This window comes from Polypterus senegalus, chromosome 12 (assembly GCF_016835505.1).
Source record: "Polypterus senegalus isolate Bchr_013 chromosome 12, ASM1683550v1, whole genome shotgun sequence".
Lineage (NCBI taxonomy): Eukaryota > Metazoa > Chordata > Cladistia > Polypteriformes > Polypteridae > Polypterus > Polypterus senegalus.
In genome coordinates this window covers 44,665,508-44,690,536 of record NC_053165.1, presented here as the reverse complement: position 1 = coordinate 44,690,536, position 25,029 = coordinate 44,665,508, and the positions used below count along the sequence as shown (strand labels likewise).

Here is a 25,029-nt window from a genome sequence, read left to right as displayed (position 1 = left end):
CTGCATTTACCCAAAGTCATTTACTACTTTAACGAGTGCAGTTTCTGTGCTGTGATTTGTTCTAAAACCTGACTGAAATTTATCAAGAATAGCATGTTTATTTAGGTGGTCATTTAACTGCATAATGACTGCCTTCTCTAGAACTTTACTTAAGAAGGGCAGGTTAGAGATGGGTCTAAAATTTTCAAGAGCGAGGGTCAAGATTATGTTTCTTAAGTAGGGGTTTAACTACAGCAGTCTTAAGACAGTCTGGGAAGACCCCAGTATCTAGTGACGAATTTACTATGTCAAGAACATTATCAATTAGCACGCCTGATACTTCTTTGAAAAACCTTGTTGGTATCGGGTCAAGGACGAGGTGGAGGGTTTTAATTGAGATATTATTTTTGTAAATCAGGTAAATCTATCCTAGTGAAAGAGTTTAATTTGTTTATAACAGGATGTTGGGGTTTAGGGGATCCTTAGTGTTGGGGAGATATACTATGTTATTTCTAATATCATTAATTTTTGATTGAAAATACAGCGACAGCCTCACAGGTTTCACTGGAAGCACTTAGGAGGCATTCCTTTGAGCTACCTGGGTTTAGTAGGCGATCAATTGTTGAAAATAAGACTCTAGGATTACTAGCATTGTTATTTATAATCTTGAGAAATAGCAGCGTCTCTCAAGACGGACAGTGTTATTGTATTCTGTTATTTTGACTTTTAATATTTCGTGGTGGATAGTAAGTTTAGTCTTCCTCCATTGACGCTCAGCTCTACGGCATGTTCTCTTTAAATCAGACACTCTTTGGGTCTTCCATGGTATACCAATGCTAGAAGATTTTTTCACTGTCTTTTCAGGTGCAACTATGTCAACAGCAGCTCTCACTTTAGAATTAAATCTTTCCACCTTACTATTTACATTGTCCTATTATAGCTGGCACTATAAACGGACTGATTGCTTAAAATGTTTGTAAGTTTTAAAGCTGCTGCGAATCAAAGAAGCGTTTTTAACAATATGCTTCTCATGAGTGTTTTTATCATTATTTCTATATTAAAAGTAGAAGAAAATGGTCTGATAGACCAATATCAATGATCTGTTTTATATCAACTTTCAGTCCTTTAGTAATCACTAAGTCTAATGTATGACCTGCTTTATGTGTAGGCTGATTTATGAGTTGTCTCAAATCAAAAGAATCCAGGAGGTTCATAAATTCTTTTACTTTTAGATCACACTGATTATCTATATGAAAATTAAAGTCGCCAACTATTAGGAGTGTGTCATAATTAGTAATTAAAATTGACATTAAGTCAGAGAATTCCTCAAAAAATGACGCGTTATATTTAGGAGGTCTATACACGGATAGTATTAGAACTTGAGAATCTCCATGAATAACAACGGCGAGATACTCAAAGGACTTGAACTTACCAAAACTGACATCTTTACATTTTAATCGCTCGAGTAAATGTTAGCCAATCCGCCTTTTCCCTGGCGGTTTGCATGAGTAAAACTGTAATCCGGAGGCAGATTCGATTAAAACTGACGCGGCATCTGAATTCAGCCATGTTTCATTTAGTGCAATAAGATCTATTTTTTTATCACTAATAAGATCGTTGATAAAAAACGTTTTGTTAGTTAAAGCTCTGACATTTAATAGTGCCATATTTAATGTTTGGAGGTGCAGAGATGAGTACTATGTGCGTTATTGTTATTTGGAATAGGAACTAAATTATTATTATTAGCGCGCTCTGTGTATATTTTTGTTTAATCTGTGATCTGTTTTATAGTTTTAATACATTGTTCCTCTAAAATAGTGATTTTAATTAGATTATTGGAGTTTATGCCGTATTTCCTAGGTTTTCTACGTGCATTGAGATTGCTTATTACAGTATTAATGGTGTGAACTTTAACGGAAGACTCTATTAAACATTCATCATGTCCTGGCACAGCAGTATTATTTCGGAAGGGGTTAAGAGCAGAGATAGATAGTCAAGAAAAACGAATTACCTTCGATATGTTTTCGGAGAGGACCCGGCGCGAAACTGTTCGGATGCAGGCCATCACGCTTGAAGAGACGCGCCTTTCCAAAAAGAGATTCCAATTGTTGATGAAGCCGACATCCTTCTTCTTGCAGAAACCCTGTAGCCAGTTGTTCAACCCTAGCAGACGACTGTAGTACTCGTTGGATCGTCTGACGAGAGGTAGTGGACCCGAAACGAAGATCTTTGCCGATGGGGTCCTCTCCTTCGTGTCTCTAATCAGAGCTGCGAAGTCAGCCTTCAGGATTTCTGATTGTCGGTGCCTTATATCGTTTACGCCGGCATGCAAGACGATTGATCCAACTGCCCTCTCCTTGTGTTTCTCGTAGACTGCTGGCGCACGCTTTCATTACATCTCGGACACGAGCACCGGGAAAACAAGAAACAAACGATTTTGCATTAGGGCATGCGACATTAAGGTTTCTAACGATGGAATCACCTACCACTAATACATCACCAGGTGCTGAAGGCGAAATGGGGACGCGGAGAGGGTCAAACCGGTTCTGAGATAAAATGCTCGCCTGTGCCGATGGAGGTGCTCTGGCCTTGAACCCCCGCCTGCATAGCTGAAATCCACCGAGGTCAGCAGCGCGCTCCTCGAGACGCGGGTGAGGTCGGCACAACGCTGGGTTGGTGTTTCGCCGGTTCCAGATGGCAAGGACGGTTTATCCAACAGCCGGGCCTTCAGATTTCTCAGGTATTTCCGTCGGGACAGGAGTTTCTGAATCTTTTCATCAAGTGCTTGGAGTTCCTCAATTACGATTTCAACGCGAGTTACCCCACTGTCGGCCATTTTCTACTTCGTGCCCTAGGAGAAATGAGAGAGAGAGAGAGAGGTTAGTTAAAGTAATCCCACCCAACCCGTATAGTAACAATAAATATTTCAGGCAAGGTAAACCCTTTTTTTGCTAATAATTTACATTCCCAGTACACAAATAAATATGCTTTCAATTAAGATAACATGAGCCTCTTGTGAATTTCAATTTTACCACTGAAAAGATCATTGTATTTACTGGAAAGTGTGGCTGCTAGGGGCGCTATTGCCCCGTTAAACCCACCAGACAGACGTCCAGGACACACGTTTAAAAGCACCAAGAAGAATTCTTTAATTATTTTCTTCAATACAGTGCACAAAGCACCGCACAATCCACAATTCTCCAATACTAATAATAACTACAATAATCACAAAACAATCCTCCACTCCCGGCAGCTTCGTCACCCAACCTCCCAACTCTGGCTCTCCTTGCTAGGTTTCCCAAAGTCCTTTAAATAGTTCATGACCCGGAAGTGTTTCTCCCGGGTTAAACGGCACATCATGCTTCTCAAGTATCCCGGAAGTACTGCGGGCTTCCGTCCTCGCGACTCCAAAGTACTTCCGGGTTATCGTAATAGTAGGAGTTCCTAGGTTCTTTGTGAGCTCACCCTGGCGGCACCCACAGCACCCAACACGGCTGAGGAAATGGACTCCACGTCCCAGGATGCTTTACAGGAATCTAGGGAACCGTTGCCCTCCAGGGGAGCTGCCACCTAGCGTCCCAGGGGATGCAATGCCCTGAAAAGCCTGCTCTTCCTCCTTCTTTTCCTTCAGGGACGTCCCACACAAAAGTTATACATTTTTATTAAAAATTATAAGAAAGAAAATGTGGCAAACAAAATATTTAATGTGAGAAGAAACACTGTACACAAATGGAGAGAAAACTCAAAACAATGTAAATTAAAGGTCTCTTGCATGCGCGCCAGAGAAGCCCCTTCAGAGTTCTGAGGAGGCTAGCAGTTCCACTCCTGGACAAAAGGGAGTGCTGACACTAACAGGAGGTTGCCTAGTCCCGCCCTCTGACCCTTGAGAAGGCTCCACCCCTTCCAGCCCTGACACCATAAAACAGAGTCGCTCCTGGAAGGTGGCACCACTTACTCACCTGATGGGTGATGAGCTTACAGTAGCTACAGTGCAAGCGTGACTGAAGCCATTTTGTTTTCCGGGTCCAGGTGGCCATATTTTTTGCTCATAGTAAAGGGACTGATTCAGCTGGTACCCTAACCTTTTCCCTGTGCTGTCTGGTCTGCTTCCTGGCCACATTACAAAGGATAACTGAACTCTGCAGCTTCTAGCACTCCATTTTGTGATATTCCTTTGCAAAAGTATAAAGCTGCACCTGCCCATATGTTAGAATTAACTATTGCAGATTGCGAATAAACTGGATATATCTTGATTTGGATACCTCTGGACAAATGTCACCCACCACAAGTCTGTGAATTTGGATTTTGATGTGATCCTGCTCTTAGCCAAAATGTGATTCTCTTTGTTTTTTTAAGTTTCCACTAATTTAAATTCCTGTACCATTCTGTACAGCATCTGTCTGGGAAAAGCTACCCACTATCTGTGCTGTGGGGAGAAAATGTTATTCCCACAAATATGAATTATGAATATCTTGCAGAAATAGCAAGGTGATGCATTCACTTTGAGTGCATTTGTGGTGCTGAGCACTTCTCCTGGATACTTCAGATGTTACGCATTTGTCCTATATGCTTTAGTCGTGACACCAGTTATACGGTTCATTACTTACATAATTTGGCGATGGTTGCTGCCTGTGTGGACTTTGGACATTCTCCCGGTATCACTGTGTGTAGGTTACTTAACATAAAAAGATGAACTTGTGTGGACATGAGTGTGGGTGTGTGCCTGTGATGGTCTGGCACCCTGACTGGCATGCTTTGCCCTTGATGCTGCCAAGACTGGCACTGGCTCCTCATAAACCTAATTTGAGGATTGTGTTGTATTATAAGTAAATAGTGCAAGCTGCTGTGCTAAGCCAAGGAGAAGTCCAATGGAAACATACTCAGGCAATTTAGTTGATAGAATCTTTAAAATTAAGAATAAGGATATTTTATACCATGTCAAATACAAACCACATTGCTATGTGAAGAAATGTGACAAAATCTATTTGCAAAATGAACATCCAGGTTAGAGTCCAGGTTTCAGTCTATTGGATCAAAAGTCCATAGTCATCTTTTGAAAATGGAGTTGTTTTTGAATTGAATTGCTTATGCTGCGTTAACATTTAATGACTAGGTAAAATATTAGGAATAATATAGATAAATTCAAGTTTAAAAATGAAATGCTACAAGAACAATAAGACTGCATGTTTATAAAAGACTGCGCAAACAGTAAGTAAATAATAAAAGCCAGCTCTTGTATTTTAACCTGAAATGCACAAGACAATAATGCAAGCTGAAGATGTAATAGAGGAGAAATTGTTGTACGTTATCAGAGAAAGTGTTACAGTCGACAGTCCCTGGGACAAAGCAGCCTAAAAAAAATACAACCCTTTATTCCCCAGACACCAAAAAGCATTTGCGTATTCAAAAAAAAAAACTTTTCCCTTAATTTTCTTTTCATTTACACAACTGACACTTCCTGGCACATTTCACCATACCAATTTATTCTTGGTGATGAAGAATGTTTTCAAGCTGTTTTATTTGAAACTAGCTCAGCTTCTTGTTACAGCTATTCAGGCCTGCCTTTCCAAAATTGAATTAAGTCTTTTATTTTTGTGTTGTCACACATGCTTGCAGCCTATTTATCTGTGACAGATGTTCAGCATTTATCAATCAAGATCAGCTAAAAGAAATAATAAAATTTTGCATTCTATTATTTTACTTGCAAAATGTAATTGAGGGTGTTGAACCCTTTTGTAAATGTACATTAATTCTGAGCCCCTATATGTGATATTTATATATACACACACACACGTACATATATATGTATACTTTATATACAAATTTATATATATATAATCTGCTCACAGAAATTAAGGGAACACTTAAGTCGAATGAATTATTCATGTGGAAAATCTTCATTGAGTAATACAGTGTAATTCGTTGAGAACAAAAGGATGTAACAATGGTCAATGGCAACCAAAGTGAAGAACCCACTGAGGCCTGATTCAACATCATATTGGAAATCAAAGTCAAAAATCGAAATCACAGACTGATCCAACTTGCATGAATTTTATCACGGGAACTCACAATGTGACTCAGCTGCGTGTGGAATGCCCCCACAGCGCTGTATGCATTCCTGACAACATCTGGGGATGTCCCTAATGGTGACCTGGGAGATCTCCTCCCAGACTTGGATCAGGGCATCAGTGTGCTCCCAGACAGCCTGTGGCGCTAGTACACCGATACATAATGTCCAAGAGGTTCTCATTTGGATTCAGGTCTGGGAAACACAAGGGCCAGTCAATGGCATCAATGTCTTTGTCATCCAGAAACTGCCTATGCACTCTCTCCACATGAAGCCGGGCATTGTCCTGCACCAGGTGGAACCCAGGGCTCACTGCACCAGTGTAAGGTCTGAAGATGGCTCTGAGGATTTCATCCTGGTACCTAACAGCAGTCAGGGTAGCTTAGCACGTGGAAGTCTGTGTGACCCTCCAAGGGTCACCAGACCAACACTGACCAATCCACCAACAAACCAATCATGCTGGATGATGTTGCAGGCTGCATAAAGATCACCACAGTGTCATCAGACTCTCCCACGTCTGTCACATGTGCTCAATGTAAGCACGCTCTCATTTGTGAAGAGAATGGGGCACCAATGGCGAAGATGCCAGTTGTGGTATTCTCTGGCAAATGCCAATTGAGCTTCACAGTGATGGGCTGTGAGCACAGATCCCAATACAGGACATGAGGCCCTCATGACTGTCTCATGGAGTCTGTTTCTGATAGTTTGGTCAGAAATATGGACACCAGTAGCAAGCTGAATGTCAAATTTGTTGGGCTCTGGGAGTGCTCCTCCTCTTCTTCCTCACACAAAGGAGCAGATACTGGTCCTGCAGCTGAGTTGATGCCCTTGGACGGCCCTGTCCAACTCTCCTCATGTAACAGCCCTTCTCCTAGTATCTCCTCCATGCTCTTGAGACAGCACAGCAAGCCTTCTTGCACTGGCACATATGGATGTGCCATCCAGGAGGAGCTGGACTGCAACCTCAATCCGATGCAGGTACCCCCTCATGCTCTCGGTAGAGAGAAGGACACCAGCAAAACCCAAAAGTAGAGAAGAGCCAGTCAAGAAGGATAAGGAGAGAGCAACTGTCTGTGGCCACCACCTGCGAAACCATTCCCTTTTGGGAGTTGTCTTACTTTTGTCTGTCCGTGCACCTCTTGTCACTTCATTTGCACCAAAGCAGGTGAAGTTGTTTCATAATCACTTATGCTTCCTAACTGGAGTGATATCCCTCAAGGTTTACTGACTTGGTGTTCGACTGTGATGAATAAGTGTTCACTTAATTTATTTGAGCAATTTACAGTATATACAGTATATTTATATTATAGTTGATATATTTATACACACACACATATATGTTTATATATTTATACACACACATGCACACACACACATATACTGTATATATATATATATATATATATATATATATATATATATATATATATATATATATATATATATATAGTGTACTCATACTTTATTTTTGTTTGCTATATTGATGAAACAGGTCTTTTCTAATGTAAAGCGAGGTATTTTTTGTTAAAATCCGAGTTTAATTCTTTCTCAGTCTGCTCCAAGGTCTTGAAATTTGTTTTTGTAAAGTGCATAAATAGAAATACTGTAGATGATTTCGAATACAGTACTTTAAATTAAACATAATGAGTAGTACTTAATGCCTTCTATTCCTGTTGTCTTTTTTGTCCCAGTGGGCCATGGACAGAGTGAGGGGGAAAGGATGGTCATCTCAGATTTTCACATCTTCGTCAGAGACGTCTTGCAGCATATTGACATAATGAAGAAGTCTCATCCAGGCCTACCTGTATACATTCTTGGACATTCCATGGTATGTTCTTGTTTACTAACAACAAGGAATAGCAATGAGATGATTCTTATTCAGTGTACTACAGTGTACAGGATTCACTGTGTTGGGAATTTGCATTTCCTCAGTGAAGGCAGAAGTAAAAAAATCTTGAAGTGAAATCCTTAAAGATATCAATGAATGTGGTAATATTCAATATGCTTGCTGTTAATGAAGCAATTCTATTTTTTATGTTTAGTTGAATTAATATATAGTCCTGGAGTTTTCCTCAGATTACAGTTTAAGAGATTAAAGTCAAGAGAGGACATAGGAGTGATTCCAAACATTGTAGTTTGTCTGTCCGTGCACCTCTTGCCATTTCATTTGCACCTCTAAAGTGCTTCTAAAAAGCAGGGGCGTAGCTCGAGTTCGTGCTGCTCATGGCGGGGCGGTGCTTCAATTTGCCTCCCTCCAACATTTCTGAATATGTTAACCTATTTAAATAGAAAATTAAAATGATGTATAGAGAAAAATGAAGATAAATTTCGCATAGATTTATTCATATATAGAGAAACGGCAATCACTTTTCACATATAATTATTTATAAGCATCAACTAAACAAGAATATAGAGTAGATGCACTGATAAGCCATGTTCTAATTATTAATTTAATATAATTAGTGTAGTAATGTAGTAGTGTAGTGTAGTGTACAAGTAATAGGTGGGCATGGAATCCCTATAGATTTTATTTTTTCTCCAGCCGTCTGGAGTTTTTTTTTGTTTTTTCTGTCCCCCCTGGCCATTGAACCTTACTCTTATTCAATGTTAATGTTGATTTATTTTGTTTTATAATTGTGTCTTTCATTTTTCTATTCTTTAATATGTAAAGCACTTTGAGCTACTGTTTGTATGAAAATGTGCTATAGAAATAAATGTTGTTGTTGTTGTTTTTTTCTGTGCAGAGCAAGAACGCATTTGGAATGATAACAAAACAAAATTATAAATTGTAAATTAGTTTTTTATCTTCCCAGAAATTATTATCAGTGTTTATTTTTGTCATTGCCTCATAAATTTCAACTGCTGATGTCATCACAGAAGGACAGTCTGAAAATTGAAGCGTTTGTGGATAAAAATCAGAGAATTTGACTTGTTTCATTCATGAGTGATATTTTTCCGAACCCTGCTGCTTACACACGAATTGTACTGAGCCTTCTGGCCAATAATGCTGCCCCCAAAGGTGTGCTGCCCAGGGTGGACCACTCCCTCTGCCCGCCCCAAGCTATGCCATTGGCAAAAAGTTATTTTATTATGGGGTCATTCAAGATCTTAATCATTCTGTCGTATGCACAAGGACTAGGAAAGTCATTTTAGTAAAGGGAAGGTAAAAGAGCCATTAGTCAAAACATTTTACCTTCAAATTAATAAGGTTAAGCAGAATTGAAGTCAATAAATAGCAAATACAGGAGGAGATCACCGAGCAAAGGTTCCCTAATAAAGATGTTTAACTCAGCAGAAGGTTTTTAGCATCTTTAATATCCAATGAACTGGTGCCTGTTGCCACCGTTTACAGGATTAGCAAATAACGCAGTTTTGCAGCAGCAGTCTTTTTCATGTGGCAGCAACCCACATGGTAATTGTTAACAATTTAAACAATAGTTATATAAGTGTAATCAAAATAAATGGTAACACAATGTTTATGACACTGGTGGTCCCCGATGTTCCAGTTGCAAGGATATACAGCACACCTACAGTTTATACAGTCCCGTAATGTCCCCTTCTTTCCTACTGTGGCATTTGAAGGATTTCTTCTGCTTCCTCTGTGTGTTTTCTCTCTCTTCTCTGCAGGCTTTCTTTGGGAAGTAGCACAATCCTGTCACCGTTTTGTCACCTTTGTCTTTTGTAATGTCTTGCGAGCTGGACACCCCCTCACAGCGCACTTTTCTTTACACGTACACACGCATCCCAGGCCCATGTTATTATGAGTCTGATTTCCAGAAGTGTCAGGGCCAAGACCTCTAACCATGAATTCTTTGAATTTCCTATTTTAAGTCATGTGAGACTGTAAAACTTTATTTGTATTGCAGCAATACATAGAGTGACATTTCAATGGCTACATCTGATACAGTATATTTGTTTTGGTGGTTTATTTAAAAAAAGTTTCACCAAATGAAATTGCATTTAAATAGTATTATGCGAAGAACATATAGATTAATATTTAAGTACAGAATGAATTTGTGTTGTGATATTTTGTCAAAACTGCTTTTCTACTGATTCGCTTATATGTCTACAAGAAAACACACTTTCTTATCAGGCTGAGCCTAGCATCAGTTATAATTTTTGGCTCTCAAGACAACTGTCTCGATATCTGGAACATTCCTACGTAATTTCTGCATCTTCCTTACATGGCCCCCTACTACTGCCACTTTTCCAGAAAATTAGCAAGCTTTAGCTCAAGTGCAAGTGACAATGAAAGAACAACGCCTCAGCAGGAGGATGCTGTCAGATCTAAAGTCATTGCTCCAATTTGAAGGCAGAAACTGAACTGAAACAATAAAATGAGTAAGAGACATGAATCTATGATTTTTAGTTATTATGTTTTGCAGCCTCGTACATTTAATTAAAATCCTAGTGCGAGGTTTACAAAAAACGTACATCTTTACATTTTAGTTGAGGGCTGCTAAACACAGAGCTAAAATGACGCATTAAAGGCCGGACATTGAACTGGCAACTAAACTGATACAAAAAAGTCTTAAACGGTTCAAACTCTCAGCATGTCACTCAGATTGTTATTAGGCGGAATACTAAATGCTGGCTTAAGCATTTTATATTTGTATCTTTTGTGTCTTTATGCCCGGATATAAATAGTTTGAACACAGTGAATTGACAGGGAAATTGCATTACCACAAGGATTTCGATGTTACTGAAATAAATTACTTCTAAATCGAAGACATATTTTCATTGTCACCAGGGACTGCATAGAAATTTAAGCCTGTATTTTGTGGCTATCTCCAACAAATGTAACAATATTCAGTTTTAAACGCTTGGAATAATATAGGCTGTGGTGGGCTGGCACCCTGCCCAGGGTTTTTTTCCTGCCTTGCGCCCTGTGTTGGCTGGGATTGGCTCCAGCAGACCCCCGGGACCCTGTAGTTAGGATATAGTGGGTTGGATAATGGATGGATGGATGGAATAATATAGGACCTGAGATTATCCTTACATAAAAAATGATCAATGACCCTGAGCTCTGGGTAGGCCATTAGTAAGGTTTCCTTATGTTTTTTTCCCATTTTGCTTTTTGCACTGACATTCAATAGTGTGATAAAGAGTGTTGTGATGTGAGATTTTGCATATAACTTGATAAATGTTTTTTATGTCTGTAAGAGCCATTTTCCTAGTTCTATAAAATGTATGAATATTTACTAGATGATAATGCATAAAATATGGGAGGTTCCTAAAACCCCCGTGAATAGAATTGAGTTGGTATTTTCCTGTCATCTCTTAACAGTTTTTGAGTAAACAATGTTCTTTAGTAAGTGTTTAGCCTTACCTTGTGTAAGGTATAGAGGCATACGGTTTTTTAACCGTGTCCTTGGAAGAATTTGTTTTATGCTCGCGTTCGTGCTTATGCACGGTGAGCTTGGCGCATATCTAAGTGCCAACGGCCTAAGGGTCTTTTGAGTGTAAAGTAACTCGTAAATTAAAAGATCTAAGTTTTGAACCGTATGTTTAAAGCATACAGAAGAAGAAATAAATAACCTTTAAGTACAGAAGTAACCAAAGCTTCATAAGAAAAACTAAGTTTATAGAAGATACATTTTTCCCTTTTTTTTTTTTGCCTTTATTCCTTGTGTGTAACTATTTTTCTTTTTATTCTTGTATGGATTATTTGCCCTTAACTTTCACTAAATATTTTTAAAAAGAACTTTTGGACTGAGAGATTTCTTTGACACGCGTCTTACCCGTGCCTGACTTCACCTTACGCAAAGCGGCAACAATGTCTTTATTTGCAATTTAGGCAAAGAAATGTAATTTAGTGTATACTTTGGTGAGAGGCATTCGTGTTTAACCCCCCCGTTTACGACTAAGTTTCTTTGTAATTTTACGACAGGATTTGGAGAATGTGTCTTAAACCAGTTTGAGTATTTCTCTCATCCCCCACACAAAGCCAGGTTAGTTTAACATATGATCTTGGTGGGCGGGGTTGCAGGTGTTTCTCTTTCCCCCATTGGTCTGAGGTATGGCTGTTTGGAATTGGCTTGTCTCAGAGGCCTTTAAGTACCATGATATCCTATTGGCTGTAGGGGTTGGACAAAACATCTAGAAATGTACGTGCTTAACCTCACAATCTTTCTCTTGCTAACCTGTGATGATGTAGAAGTATCTTTCTCTTGTTAACAACTGATGAAGACCATCACACCATGAACTGACGAAGACAACACAATAAAGAGCACAGCTCAACAGCCATATTGAACAGACATGTGGCTGAAAGCTGAGCACCAATGATGCCTTAACTAGAGACATTTTAAGTAACTGCAAGTCTGTGTGCCACCTGAATTACACATCACCATTTTATCAGGTTGTATGGCTGCCAATATTCAAATGTACTTTGCATTCTGTTATTATTTATGAATATTATCAGTAATACATTATTTTATGTGTAACTTAACTCCCGCTTGTCTTTTTACTACATCTAATTGCCTGAGGTTATAGATATAGAAGGGAAGGTGGGGATTAGTTATATACAGTGGTAAGTCTGTGAGATTAGGCATTTTAAGGCTACATATTTATAATACAATAGGAAAAGTAGAGCAATATATACAGTATATTACTCTACCAAGATAAAACAAAGAGCTACATAAAGTCAGGTACTAGGCACCTTCGGAAAGGAGTGAATTTCATCTGTTTGGAATTTGTAATCTTAGGAATAGAAAGAAATTTGGTAAGGAAAGTGAGCTTCAGAGCAAATAGCTGCAAAGATGTCATGTAAGTTGGAACAGTTTTCAGTAATTACATAGCTGTTTCTTACCTTGAACAGGGTTACACAGATTTAAAAACAGAAGGATGGGTGAAACGATTCCTGAGAACGGTCTGTGGCCAAGTAAAACCTTATTGCAGGCTCAATCTTGCATTAATAGTTCCTGGAAATTTTATCATTCAAGTCATGTCTATGGACAATTGATTTGCATTATAAACCCTCAGTGGTGCATGTACAATATATTGAAAAAAAATGCAGATTCCTCTGTTCAGTAAAAAAAATGACAAGATCATTTTTTTTTTAGTTTTGCAAATCTTTCCTTTTTAGATGGTTTGCTCCAATCCCTAAAGGGGAGAATACAAAGAGACACGTAGAACACTAGTATGCAACACTGTTTGCTAATTAAGTCTTGAGAGGCCATCATGAAAAAAAAGTGACATTCATTTATAGACAGATTGAAAAGAAAGCATCACGGTGACTTAGTTTGATGACATATGAACAAGTCTGCCAGATGGACTGCTGTGGGGGACACACAAAGGGAGACCATCCTGGTTGATACGGAGTTATGCTACAAGTGACACAACACAAGTTGACCAGGACAGATCCAAACTTTATATTAATACAGAGGTAAACAAAGGTATCCAACCTGACTAAAACAGTGATGCGAATTCATTAGTTATAGAATTTCATGAAACGGAGTATAAAATATAGTGAACAGAGATATGCTTTCTCATTTTATTGAAAAAATTAGTCATCATCTGCATCAGTCCCGAAGTCTCATATTAGTGTGTGGATTTATTTGTGATCAGGCTTTCTAAAGCAGTATTTTTAGGTTATGTTAATTAAGCATCTGAATAATCTAACTACTCTCTGACATCCAAGCACCCAATCAACATCTACTTTTAACACAACATAGCGTAATATGTAGGTTTTAAATATGCAGTGTAACTGTTAAATTCTCCTTAAAGTAATTGTTTGATTCCGTGCATGAGCCTTTATTAAAAAACCTCATGGATATTTTAACCATGCATTAATATAGAACAGCTTGTTTAAAATTAAATATGTTATGCAAGTAACTGCCAGTCCCCTGAGTGAAGCATAAAGTGGGTCACTATGACTCTTATATCCACAGCGGCATGGCAGAAATCCTTCAGCAGCTTGATAGCCAGGTGGTCACTGCCACCATAAATCTCATGCCAAATATGAATTTTGTGAAAATTAATTCATTTTTAATTTCATTAAGAATGATTTCTTTGCAGTGCTTGCCCACCATTCTCTAAATTAAAAAAATCTCTTGTGATGTTATTGCTTAAAAAATGTCTCTTGTTGTGTGGTACACTGCAGAAAATTGAAGGAGGGTATCTCGTCGTTCTTTAATAGTTTTGTAGCAGATCTAAGTTGAGTCTACTTTTATTCATTTGATTTGGTATATTTAACTGGTCCAGTGGTCTGCACTGTGGCCTTATGGATGCAACGCCATGCGTTTGAATCCTGTACCTATTGTGTAGGTTTTACACGTTCTTCCTGTGTTTGTATTATATTTTTTTTTTAGTTTTATATTTACTTACACATTCCCAACACTTGTGCAAGTTAGATTAACTGGTGATTCTAAATTGGCCCAGTGAGAGTCTGGGTGTGTACATGAGAGTACACTGCAGTGGACTGCTATCCCATCCAGTGCTGGTCTCCCTTGTGCCCAATGCTACTGTGATCTGCTCCAGCCCCTTGTAATCATAATTTGGCTTAAGTAAGTTTGAGAAGTTTGTGTTATTTTTCATTAGAGGTGTTCTAGGTGGCAGAGTTGGCCATTACTATTGATTTCAATTATAAATATGCTTCACTGACTGAATTAAATAAAGGGTGGTGGTACCCCCTTATTGCAATTTTAAAAATAAAAAAAAAATGTGTAAAATTCGTATCTTGTCTTCAGCCCCTATTCATTACCTCAGGTGTAAATTACACAGTTTGTGGACATTTACCTTTAACGCATTTTGCAGTCTAATAAAGTACTTTCTAGATTGTCTTTACCAGTACTGACTGCCCAGTGCTGAGCATCTGTTCAAATGACCAATTTTATAAGTAGTTTACTGCTTTTTCAATTTTAGTGAGTTGCTGTTAAGTCTGAATGGTTTCCAGGTCAATGTCTTATATATAAATGTCTATGCATGGAAGTGTGTGCATCTGTCCGGCCTAAAAGTGAGAAGTGGAGTCGGGCTAAGGGCTCCACCTTCAAGGATACGCCAGCGAGGTGAGCATGTCGACAAAACGGTATCCCTTTTACTTTTCCTCCCGCCACTAACACACAAGCGATGCAAACACGTCGACAAAACGAAACCTCTGAAGAAAGACAGTCGCTTACTCGCTAATACACAAACGATGCGAGCACGTCAACAAAACGAAACCTCCGAAGAGAGAGTCACTCACTTATCTGCTGTTACAGAAGCGAGGCGAGCACATCGGCAAAACGGTATCCCTTTTACTTTTCCTCCCGCCACTAACACACAAGCGATGCAAACACGTCGACAAAACGAAACCTCTGAAGAAAGACAGTCGCTTACTCGCTAATACACAAACGATGCGAGCACGTCAACAAAACGAAACCTCCGAAGAGAGAGTCACTCACTTATCTGCTGTTACAGAAGCGAGGCGAGCACATCGTCAAAACGGTATCCCTTTTACTTTTCCTCCCGCCGCTAACACACAAGCGATGCGAACACGTCGACAAAACGAAACCTCTGAAGAAAGACAGTTGCCTAGTCGCTAATACACAAACGATGCGAGCACGCCAACAAACGAAACCTCCGAAGAGAGAGTCACTCACTTATCTGCTGTTACAGAAGCAAGGCGAGCACATCGGCAAAACGGTATCCCTTTTACTTTACATCCCGTCGCTAACACACAAGCGATGCGAACACGTCGACAAAACGAAACCTCTGAAGAAAGACAGTTGCCTAGTCGCTAATACACAAACGATGCGAGCACGTCAACAAAACGAAACCTCCGAAGAGAGAGTCACTCACTTATCTGCTGTTACAGAAGCAAGGCGAGCACATCGGCAAAACGGTATCCCTTTTACTTTTCCTCCCGCCGCTAACACACAAGCGATGCGCGTAACACGTCGACAAAACGAAACCTCTGAAGAAAGACAGTTGCCTAGTCGCTAATACACAAACGATGCGAGCACGTCAACAAAACGAAACCTCCGAAGAGAGAGTCACTCACTTATCCGCTGTTACAGAAGCAAGGCGAGCACATCGGCAAAACGGTATCCCTTTTACTTTACCTCCCGCCGCTAACACACGCGCGCGAACACGTCGACAAAACGAAACCTCTGAAGAAAGACAGTTGCCTAGTCGCTAATACACAAACGATGCGAGCACGTCAACAAAACGAAACCTCCGAAGAGAGAGTCACTCACTTATCTGCTGTTACAGAAGCAAGGCGAGCACATCGGCAAAACGGTATCCCTTTACTTTTCCTCCCGCCGCTAACACACAAGCGATGCGAACACGTCGACAAAACGAAACCTCTGAAGAAAGACAGTTGCCTAGTCGCTAATACACAAACGATGCGAGCACGTCAACAAAACAAAACCTCCGAAGAGAGAGTCACTCACTTATCCGCTGTTACAGAAGCAAGGCGAGCACATCGGCAAAACGGTATCCCTTTTACTTTACCTCCGCCGCTAACACACAAGCGATCGCGAACACGTCGACAAAACGAAACCTCTGAAGAAAGACAGTTGCCTAGTCGCTAATACACAAACGATGCGAGCACGTCAACAAAACGAAACCTCCGAAGAGAGAGTCACTCACTTATCTGCTGTTACAGAAGCAAGGCGAGCACATCGGCAAAACGGTATCCCTTTTACTTTTCCTCCCGCTAACACACAAGCGATGCGAACACGTCGACAAAACGAAACCTCTGAAGAAAGACAGTTGCCTAGTCGCTAATACACAAACGATGCGAGCACGTCAACAAAACGAAACCTCCGAAGAGAGAGTCACTCACTTATCTGCTGTTACAGAAGCAAGGCGAGCACATCGGCAAAACGGTATCCCTTTACTTTTCCTCCCGCCGCTAACACACAAGCGATGCGAACACGTCGACAAAACGAAACCTCTGAAGAAAGACAGTTGCCTAGTCGCTAATACACAAACGATGCGAGCACGTCAACAAAACGAAACCTCCGAAGAGAGAGTCACTCACTTATCTGCTGTTACAGAAGCAAGGCGAGCACATCGGCAAAACGGTATCCCTTTTACTTTTCCTCCCGCCGCTAACACACAAGCGATGCGAACACGTCGACAAAACGAAACCTCTGAAGAAAGACAGTTGCCTAGTCGCTAATACACAAACGATGCGAGCACGTCAACAAAACGAAACCTCCGAGAGAGAGTCACTCACTTATCTGCTGTTACAGAAGCAAGGCGAGCACATCGGCAAAACGGTATCCCTTTTACTTTTCCTCCGCCGCTAACACACAAGCGGCGCGAACACGTCGACAAAACGAAACCTCTGAAGAAAGACAGTTGCCTAGTCGCTAATACACAAACGATGCGAGCACGTCAACAAAACGAAACCTCAGAGAGAGTCACTCACTTATCTGCTGTTACAGAAGCAAGGCGAGCACATCGGCAAAACGGTATCCCTTTTACTTTTCCTCCCGCCGCTAACACACAAGCGATGCGAACACGTCGACAAAACGAAACCTCTGAAGAAAGACAGTTGCCTAGTCGCTAATACACAAACGATGCGAGCACGTCAACAAAACGAAACCTCCGAAGAGAGAGTCACTCACTTATCTGCTGTTACAGAAGCAAGGCGAGCACATCGTCAAAACGGTATCCCTTTTACTTTTCCCCCCGCCGCTAACACACAAGCGATGCGAACACGTCGACAAAACGAAACCTCTGAAGAAAGACAGTTGCCTAGTCGCTAATACACAAACGATGCGAGCACGTCAACAAAACGAAACCTCCGAAGAGAGAGTCACTCACTTATCTGCTGTTACAGAAGCAAGGCGAGCACATCGGCAAAACGGTATCCCTTTTACTTTTCCTCCCGCCGCTAACACACAAGCGCGGCGAACACGTCGACAAAACGAAACCTCTGAAGAAAGACAGTTGCCTAGTCGCTAATACACAAACGATGCGAGCACGTCAACAAAACGAAACCTCCGAAGAGAGAGTCACTCACTTATCTGCTGTTACAGAAGCAAGGCGAGCACATCGGCAAAACGGTATCCCTTTTACTTTTCCTCCCGCCGCTAACACACAAGCGATGCGAACACGTCGACAAAACGAAACCTCTGAAGAAAGACAGTTGCCTAGTCGCTAATACACAAACGATGCGAGCACGTCAACAAAACGAAACCTCCGAAGAGAGAGTCACTCACTTATCTGCTGTTACAGAAGCAAGGCGAGCACATCGGCAAAACGGTATCCCTTTTACTTTTCCTCCCGCCGCTAACACACAAGCGATGCGAACACGTCGACAAAACGAAACCTCTGAAGAAAGACAGTTGCCTAGTCGCTAATACACAAACGATGCGAGCACGTCAACAAAACGAAACCTCCGAAGAGAGAGTCACTCACTTATCCGCTGTTACAGAAGCAAGGCGAGCACATCGGCAAAACGGTATCCCTTTTACTTTTCCTTCCACCGCTAATGCACAAGCAAGGCGAGCATGTCAGCAAAATGAATCCTCCTAAAAGAGAGATGCCCAAAGTAGTTCCTTTCAATTACCTGACATCTCTACATTTCAAATTTTTTTCTGATGATTTCAACAGTTTCTAGGACCTTGTGCTTTTTACAGCACGGGCTTACACGGCTAGTTTATTTATAATTACATTCTCTCATTACTGTAATTTTGATCTATAAGAAAAGACCATTAGCACAATAATGTATACTCAAACTTGCAGCTATTCTTTGGTGTTAATCAAGGGGTATTATTAAAAAATCACTGCACATGTCCATCTATATCATCTGAGGATCATTCAAACACAATTATGGGGGCTTCCTCTTTTTTTTTTAAGCATTTTATTAATTTTATTAAAATCAAATAACATTCCATACAAGCAAATCAACTTTAGCAAAACTAGGTTTGAAACAAATTAATCCCCACCCATGGGAAAGAGAGCTAGGCCAACAGAGTAAAACTTTAAACTACTAAAATTAAGTAAATAGATAAATTAATAAATGAATAAAAATAAATAGAATAAAAAAGAGGGGAGAGAATCCGCTTCCTCAATTTAAATGCTTATTCTCAAATGTTATTGATTAGTTCCAAGACTTTGAAAAAGTTTTGCGCAGATCATCTAAGTGAGAATTTGATTTTTCCAATTTCAAATAGCATATAACATCAATTAGCCACTGACTGTAAAGAGGTTCCAGTTGAGCAAGATGAGTGTACGCTGTGAGATGTGGCCGGCTTGTCATCCCGGCCAATACCCCCAGGCCTCCAGATGGAGCCCTCCCTGCAGTATGGAGGTGCCCCGAACACCAGCAGGGAGTAATGGGACATGTAGTTTTTATACAAGACCTTGCTGGATACCACAGGGGCCGCAAGAGGGAGCTGCAGGGAGGACCGAAGACTTCTTTGTGCCCTTTAACCCGGAAGTTCGTCAAAGGAAGAGCAACGGGCTTCCGGGGTGAAAAGAAAGGACTTGTACCTGACCGGAAGGGATTGAGAGTCACATGGATTGGGAATTGGAACACTTCCGGGCCAGGGAATATAAAAGGACTATGGGAGCTCCCAGATGGTGAGCTGAGCCGGGTGGAAGGGTGGCAACGCGTCTGGGAGTGGAGGATTGATTTATTGTTATTGATTGTGAGTGTTTATGAATATAGTGGAGGAGAGGGTGCTTTGTGCACTGTGGCAATTGAATAAAGTCATTATTGGGACTTTTACCTGGTGTCTGGAGTCATGGACAGGGGTTCAAGGGAGCGATAGCGCCCCCTATCTGTCACAACGCGCCATAAATAAGTAAAGGCAATTACAGTTTGCTTGTCCTTCTCCACTTGAAGCCTATCTGTAAGCTCACCAAACACAGCTGTTAGTGGATTAGGAGTGATTGTGACTGTAAGACTGTCTGATGGGCATTTAAAGATTTTGGTCAAGAATGACGTTAATTTGGTGTAGGCCCAAAACATGTGGCCCAGTGAGGCTGGAGCTCGATTGCAATGTTGGCAGGTTGGATCTTGCCCTGGAAACATTTTGGACAATTTTAAACGAGACAGATGTGTTCAATTAAAGATTTTAAGTTGGATGATTGCATGCTTTGTGCATATGGAGCTCGAGTGAATACTGTGCATTGCTGCCTTCCACTCCTTGTCTGAGATGTTGAGTGAGAGATCCTTTTCCCACTGTCCTCTTGGATCTTTGAAAGGGAGGGACTGTAAAATGTTTTTATATATTACGGAAAAGCTGTCTGAGTCCTCAAGACTGATCAATACGCTCTTTTTTTTGGGCTCTAAAATGGTAGCCCTGGCTGGTATTTAGAAAAATCCACAGAAATGTCCTGGGAAGTGTGGCACAGTGGTCAAGGCTTTGGACTTTAAACCCAGAGGTTTTAGGTTCACATTCTGCTGCTGATGCTGTGTGACCCTGAACAAGTCACTTGACTTGCCTGTGCTCCAATTAGGAAAAACAGGACAAATGTAACCAATACACCCAAGTGTATTATTTGTGCAAGTAGAGTGGTGTAGTGATTAATGCTTGGACTTCAAGCCCTGAGGTTGTGGGTTCAAATTCTGCTGCTGACACTGTGTGACCTGCCTGTGCTCCAATTTGAAAGCCACAAACAAATGTAACCAATTGTATTATTATAAATGTTGTAAGTTGTCTTGGACAAAGGCGTCAGCCAAATAAGTAAATGTAATGTAAATGTCTATTCCGTTTATGACCAATACGCTTTGCACCTACATGCACCATAATGCTTGTTTAAAGTGAAATGCACATGGCAGTCTGACTTAGTTAGCAGCTAGGAAGACTAGGCAGAGATTTGTTTCTATTCCATTCCTTAAGTTTCTAAGAGGAGTTAAGTGGCCAAAACAGTTGATTACATCTCGCCTGAAGAAGGGGCCTGAGTTGCTTGCATATTGTAATCTTTTTAGTTTGCCAATAAAAGGTGTCATTTTGCTTGACTTCTCACTTCATTCATAATGGCTAACAGGGTACAACACCCTAGTACTAAGAGGAGTTAAAAACTTTGTGTACACACACACACACATACTGTATATATGTTTTTGGCCAGATCATAATGAGTGCTAAGCCGAATGTACGGTCTGCAGACCTGCCATGTGAAAGCTGATAACTGCCATTAAGACAGAGCTTGTCTGTGGAAGTTACTGCCAATTTAATGAGACTTGTTTCATTATGTTTCAAAATGTTTCATTGATCATTTTTGACACAGCCTCTCCTAAATTATGATGCATATCATCTGTCTTCATTTTTACTCCAGATGTTTGCCACAAAAAAACAAAACTTTAATATAAAAATAGGGCATTACATTTTTTGCTGATATGGAAGAGAAATAGAAACCCTGCAAGTGTTCAGGGACTTCACTAAGAAGTTAAATGTAAATTAACACATTTAAATTGATTGAATTGTTGTATTAAGAAAATGAATAAAGATTGATTTTATAAGAGGGCATGTGCCAAGTTTCCCTTATACCCAAAATCTGGTTGCCCCCATAAATAGATGGATAGGCCAGATATTGGTTTTCACGCCACTAAGATAAGCATTTAAAATATACACACTAACCTAGGAGAATGAAAGATGGCCCCTGCTAACCCTGTCCAACAGCAACAGCATTTATTTATGTAGCACATTTACAAGACCTCAAGGAGAAAGTTTCAAGAAAAGAAAAAACAAATAAGCTTATTTCAGAATATTAATGAATAAGTAACAGAAAGGGAAAAAAGCCATAATGATCTTATAAAACATAGATATATAATTAGTAGAAGAATAGTGTCCTTGTATACAATATAATGTAAGTCTGTAAAGTTTCTGAATAGGTAATTTGTGATGTGTATATGAAAGAATGAAAAAACAGTTCTCACTCTTATACATCTGCCTTACAAGCTGCTATGCAGGTGCACCACAATGCCTGGAATTATTAATATAAGTGACAGCACCACATCACAAAGGCACACACGCTATCTTTTTGCAGTGCTTTTACTATGAAACAATGTTGATTAGTAGTAAAATAAATATTAGATGTATAATAAGATTTTTCTCTGAGATTCATTTACTCCACATGAATAAAGTCTAACCGCCTGCATCTGCTCACATCGCTGTGGGAATGCGGACCCCTAGCATCAAATCTAAAAGACACAAGACAGTGTTAAGTATGCAATGATGGCATGAGAGCAGTTCAAAGAGTATTCACTACATAATCTGTAATATAGGGACTACATGACAGGTGTCACAGGTGGCTGGGGGTCCAACCCTGCTGAGATGCCGCGGAGGACCGGAGTTGGGCTTACACCTCCCCCAGACCACATGGGGGTGACCACCCTGGTGACTATGGGGACCACGGGTAGAGAGCTTTGAAGATCAGCCCTGTAGGGGCCCTTGGTCACTACCAGGGGGTGTCCCAATGTCTATGGAGCCCTGGACTTCAGCACTTCCTCCACACCCAGAAGTGTTGGGGGGGGAAGAGGATCGGGGACACTCGGAGTGCTTCCAGGTGCACAGCTTGTTGGAAGATTGTTGGGTGGCACCTGGAGCACATTCGGGTGATTGTAAAAAGGACCGCCTCCCTCCATTCGATGGCTGGAGTCGGGAGGTCGAGAGACGAGGTCTTGGAGGAGGCAAGGAGGTGGCTTGAAGAGAAAGAGGCACAGTGTGAGAAAAGACCTGGACTTTTGGGGACTTTAGGGTTGTGTGGCACTTAGTAAATATTAAGACTTGTAAATAAACATGTGGTGGTGCTTAATACGATGTGTGCCCATCTGTGTCCGTGGCTCATTCCACACAGGAAAAAGAGAGGCAATTCATCAGAAATTGGATTCAGTTGCAAAATGTGTTAATGCCTTAGGGTGGCGTACCCCATGCAGTCAAAAAGCGTAGAGCAGGTCAGCGTACAAACCCATCTATTACTAATTTGCCTGTGAAAAGGTGATCGTGGCTGTAGTGTATAATGCACATTTGTAGGCTCTAAGAATACACTTGGAAGGATAACCTGTCTCTAGAAAGTGCTTCTTCATAATGCCTGCTAAGTCAAGAAAGATTTGGTCATCAGAGCTGATTAAGTATGGGCAGAAAAGTTGTGGATCTTTTCAAATAATACTAGTGAACTAAGGTGGAAGTTCAAAGCTTACAAAAAATAAAAAATAAAACAGAGAGAGATGAAATGACTGATCTTTGTCATTTACAGGACTATTTAAAAAAAATTGAAGTGTGAAAGACAACTATGGATGATATTAATGAGAAATTGCTGGGAGTGAAATAACAAATTTGTGTGACCGATCCATATTAGGAGCAGGTCTATATAACATGGCCACGAATTGATCTGGTCACAAAACAAACAAAATATATGTCTCTTCAAATTGTGCAATAGAAACAAAGCATGTCCAGAGTCAGTATTTCCAAGTGGCAGAATCTGGGGCATGTGGTACAGCAGTGGTGGTGTGTGTTCTGCTGAGCCAGGGGTGCCTCCTCCTGCCCACTTGGCATCTTAAGCCATATACCATAAACATGTATCTTTTAGGGTCTTTTTATACCAGTTCATAAATATTTTTAATGTAGGATACTTGCTTCTGTGTATCTGCACTTGGTTGTTCCTCAAAAAATATTATCTCACAAAAAAGGAGAAAACCCATATAAGTACTATCTCAATGAGATGCACTATAAAATTGATAAAATCCGTTTGCAATGCAGGACGGTGTTATAATATGGTAGAAAGTACCTCAGGTGTGCCTCCCTGCAGAATATTTGTATAAAGAGATTTAGTATCAGGGTGGCACGGTGGCGCAGTGGTAGCGCTGCTGCCTCGCAGTTAGGAGACCCGGGTTCGCTTCCCGGGTCCTCCCTGCGTGGAGTTTGCATGTTCTCCCCGTGTCTGCGTGGGTTTCCTCCCACAATCCAAAGACATGCAGGTTAGGTGGATTGGCGATCCTAAATTGGCCCTAGTGTGTGCTTGGTGTTTGTGTGTGTCCTGCGGTGGGTTGGCACCCTGCCCAGGATTGGTTCCTGCCTTGTGCCCTGTGTTGGCTGGGATTGGCTCCAGCAGACCCCCGTGACCCTGTGTTCGGATTCAGCGGGTTAGAAACTGGATGGATGGATGGATTTAGTATCATGCATACTCAGGATGTTTGCAGAATGGTGAGGTAACTGTTGTATTTGACAAATACATTTTGATGTCTTTTTTTTTTGCACAGCAGAAATGTGTGAGTTCTGTAAGAGGATTTAACACAGAAGTGGTTACTGAAATAATTGAGCTGCTAATAGGATTGTTAAAATCTTTATGCATCCTACATAATAAATAAGAAAAGGGTATGGGCATAGATTGATAGTGTGAATACAATGGCTAGGTTTTTATTGTATCAAGAAAATTAGAAACTGGTGATTTAACTTTCCCAGACATGAGCTGCAGGGTCTCTTTTTAAGGAATTCATAGTACTCAGTGCCCCTTCCACTAAATAGTTCTCCAGCATGTATTGCTTTTAAACAGACATATTGTTATGTTGTCTAAATATGAAATCCATGTTTTTTTCCTGTTTTGTTTTTTTTACATAGCAGTGGCCATTAATTTTAAAAGTGTGTTACTTTTGTGTTTTACAGGGAGGAGCGATTTCCATTCTAGCAGCCTGTGATAAACCAAATGACTTTGCAGGAGTGATACTAATAGCACCAATGGTTATCATGAATCCAGAGTCAGCGACTCCTTTCAAGGTAAGAAAATTCGAAACTGTTAACAATAAAGTTGTATCTTTAGTTCACAGCACCAACTTTCCTCCACTGGAACTCTTAAAATGCTTCAATTTTGAACTAATATGCCAGTTGTCTGTGGGCAGAGAGTAGTCTTCTGAGGCTTCCATTAAGTATGAAGCATTTACACCATACTGTGAGTTTTATAACTGCTGTTTCATATAAAACAAAGGGAAAGGTCTGACAGACACAGAAGTCTCCTCTGTGGTTTATGAATTCATTAAATCTGCATTCCTTCTGCACGGAAGCTCTGAATATGTCGAGTTGTCATAGGAACAGTCTGTTTAC

At 40.5% G+C, this 25,029-nt stretch overlaps 1 protein-coding gene across 3 annotated transcripts in view; it reads left to right on the top strand.

Moving 5' to 3' along the window:
• The window catches only part of mgll (monoglyceride lipase), a 201,934-nt gene that overhangs the window by 97,417 nt on the left and 79,488 nt on the right, over positions 1–25,029 (top strand). For all 3 annotated transcript variants that reach the window (XM_039771022.1, XM_039771020.1, XM_039771021.1), the window contains exons 4-5: positions 7,738–7,874; positions 24,595–24,705. In XM_039771022.1, coding sequence (XP_039626956.1) covers positions 7,738–7,874; positions 24,595–24,705 — 248 coding nt within the window. The remainder of the gene's footprint in view (positions 1–7,737; positions 7,875–24,594; positions 24,706–25,029) is intronic.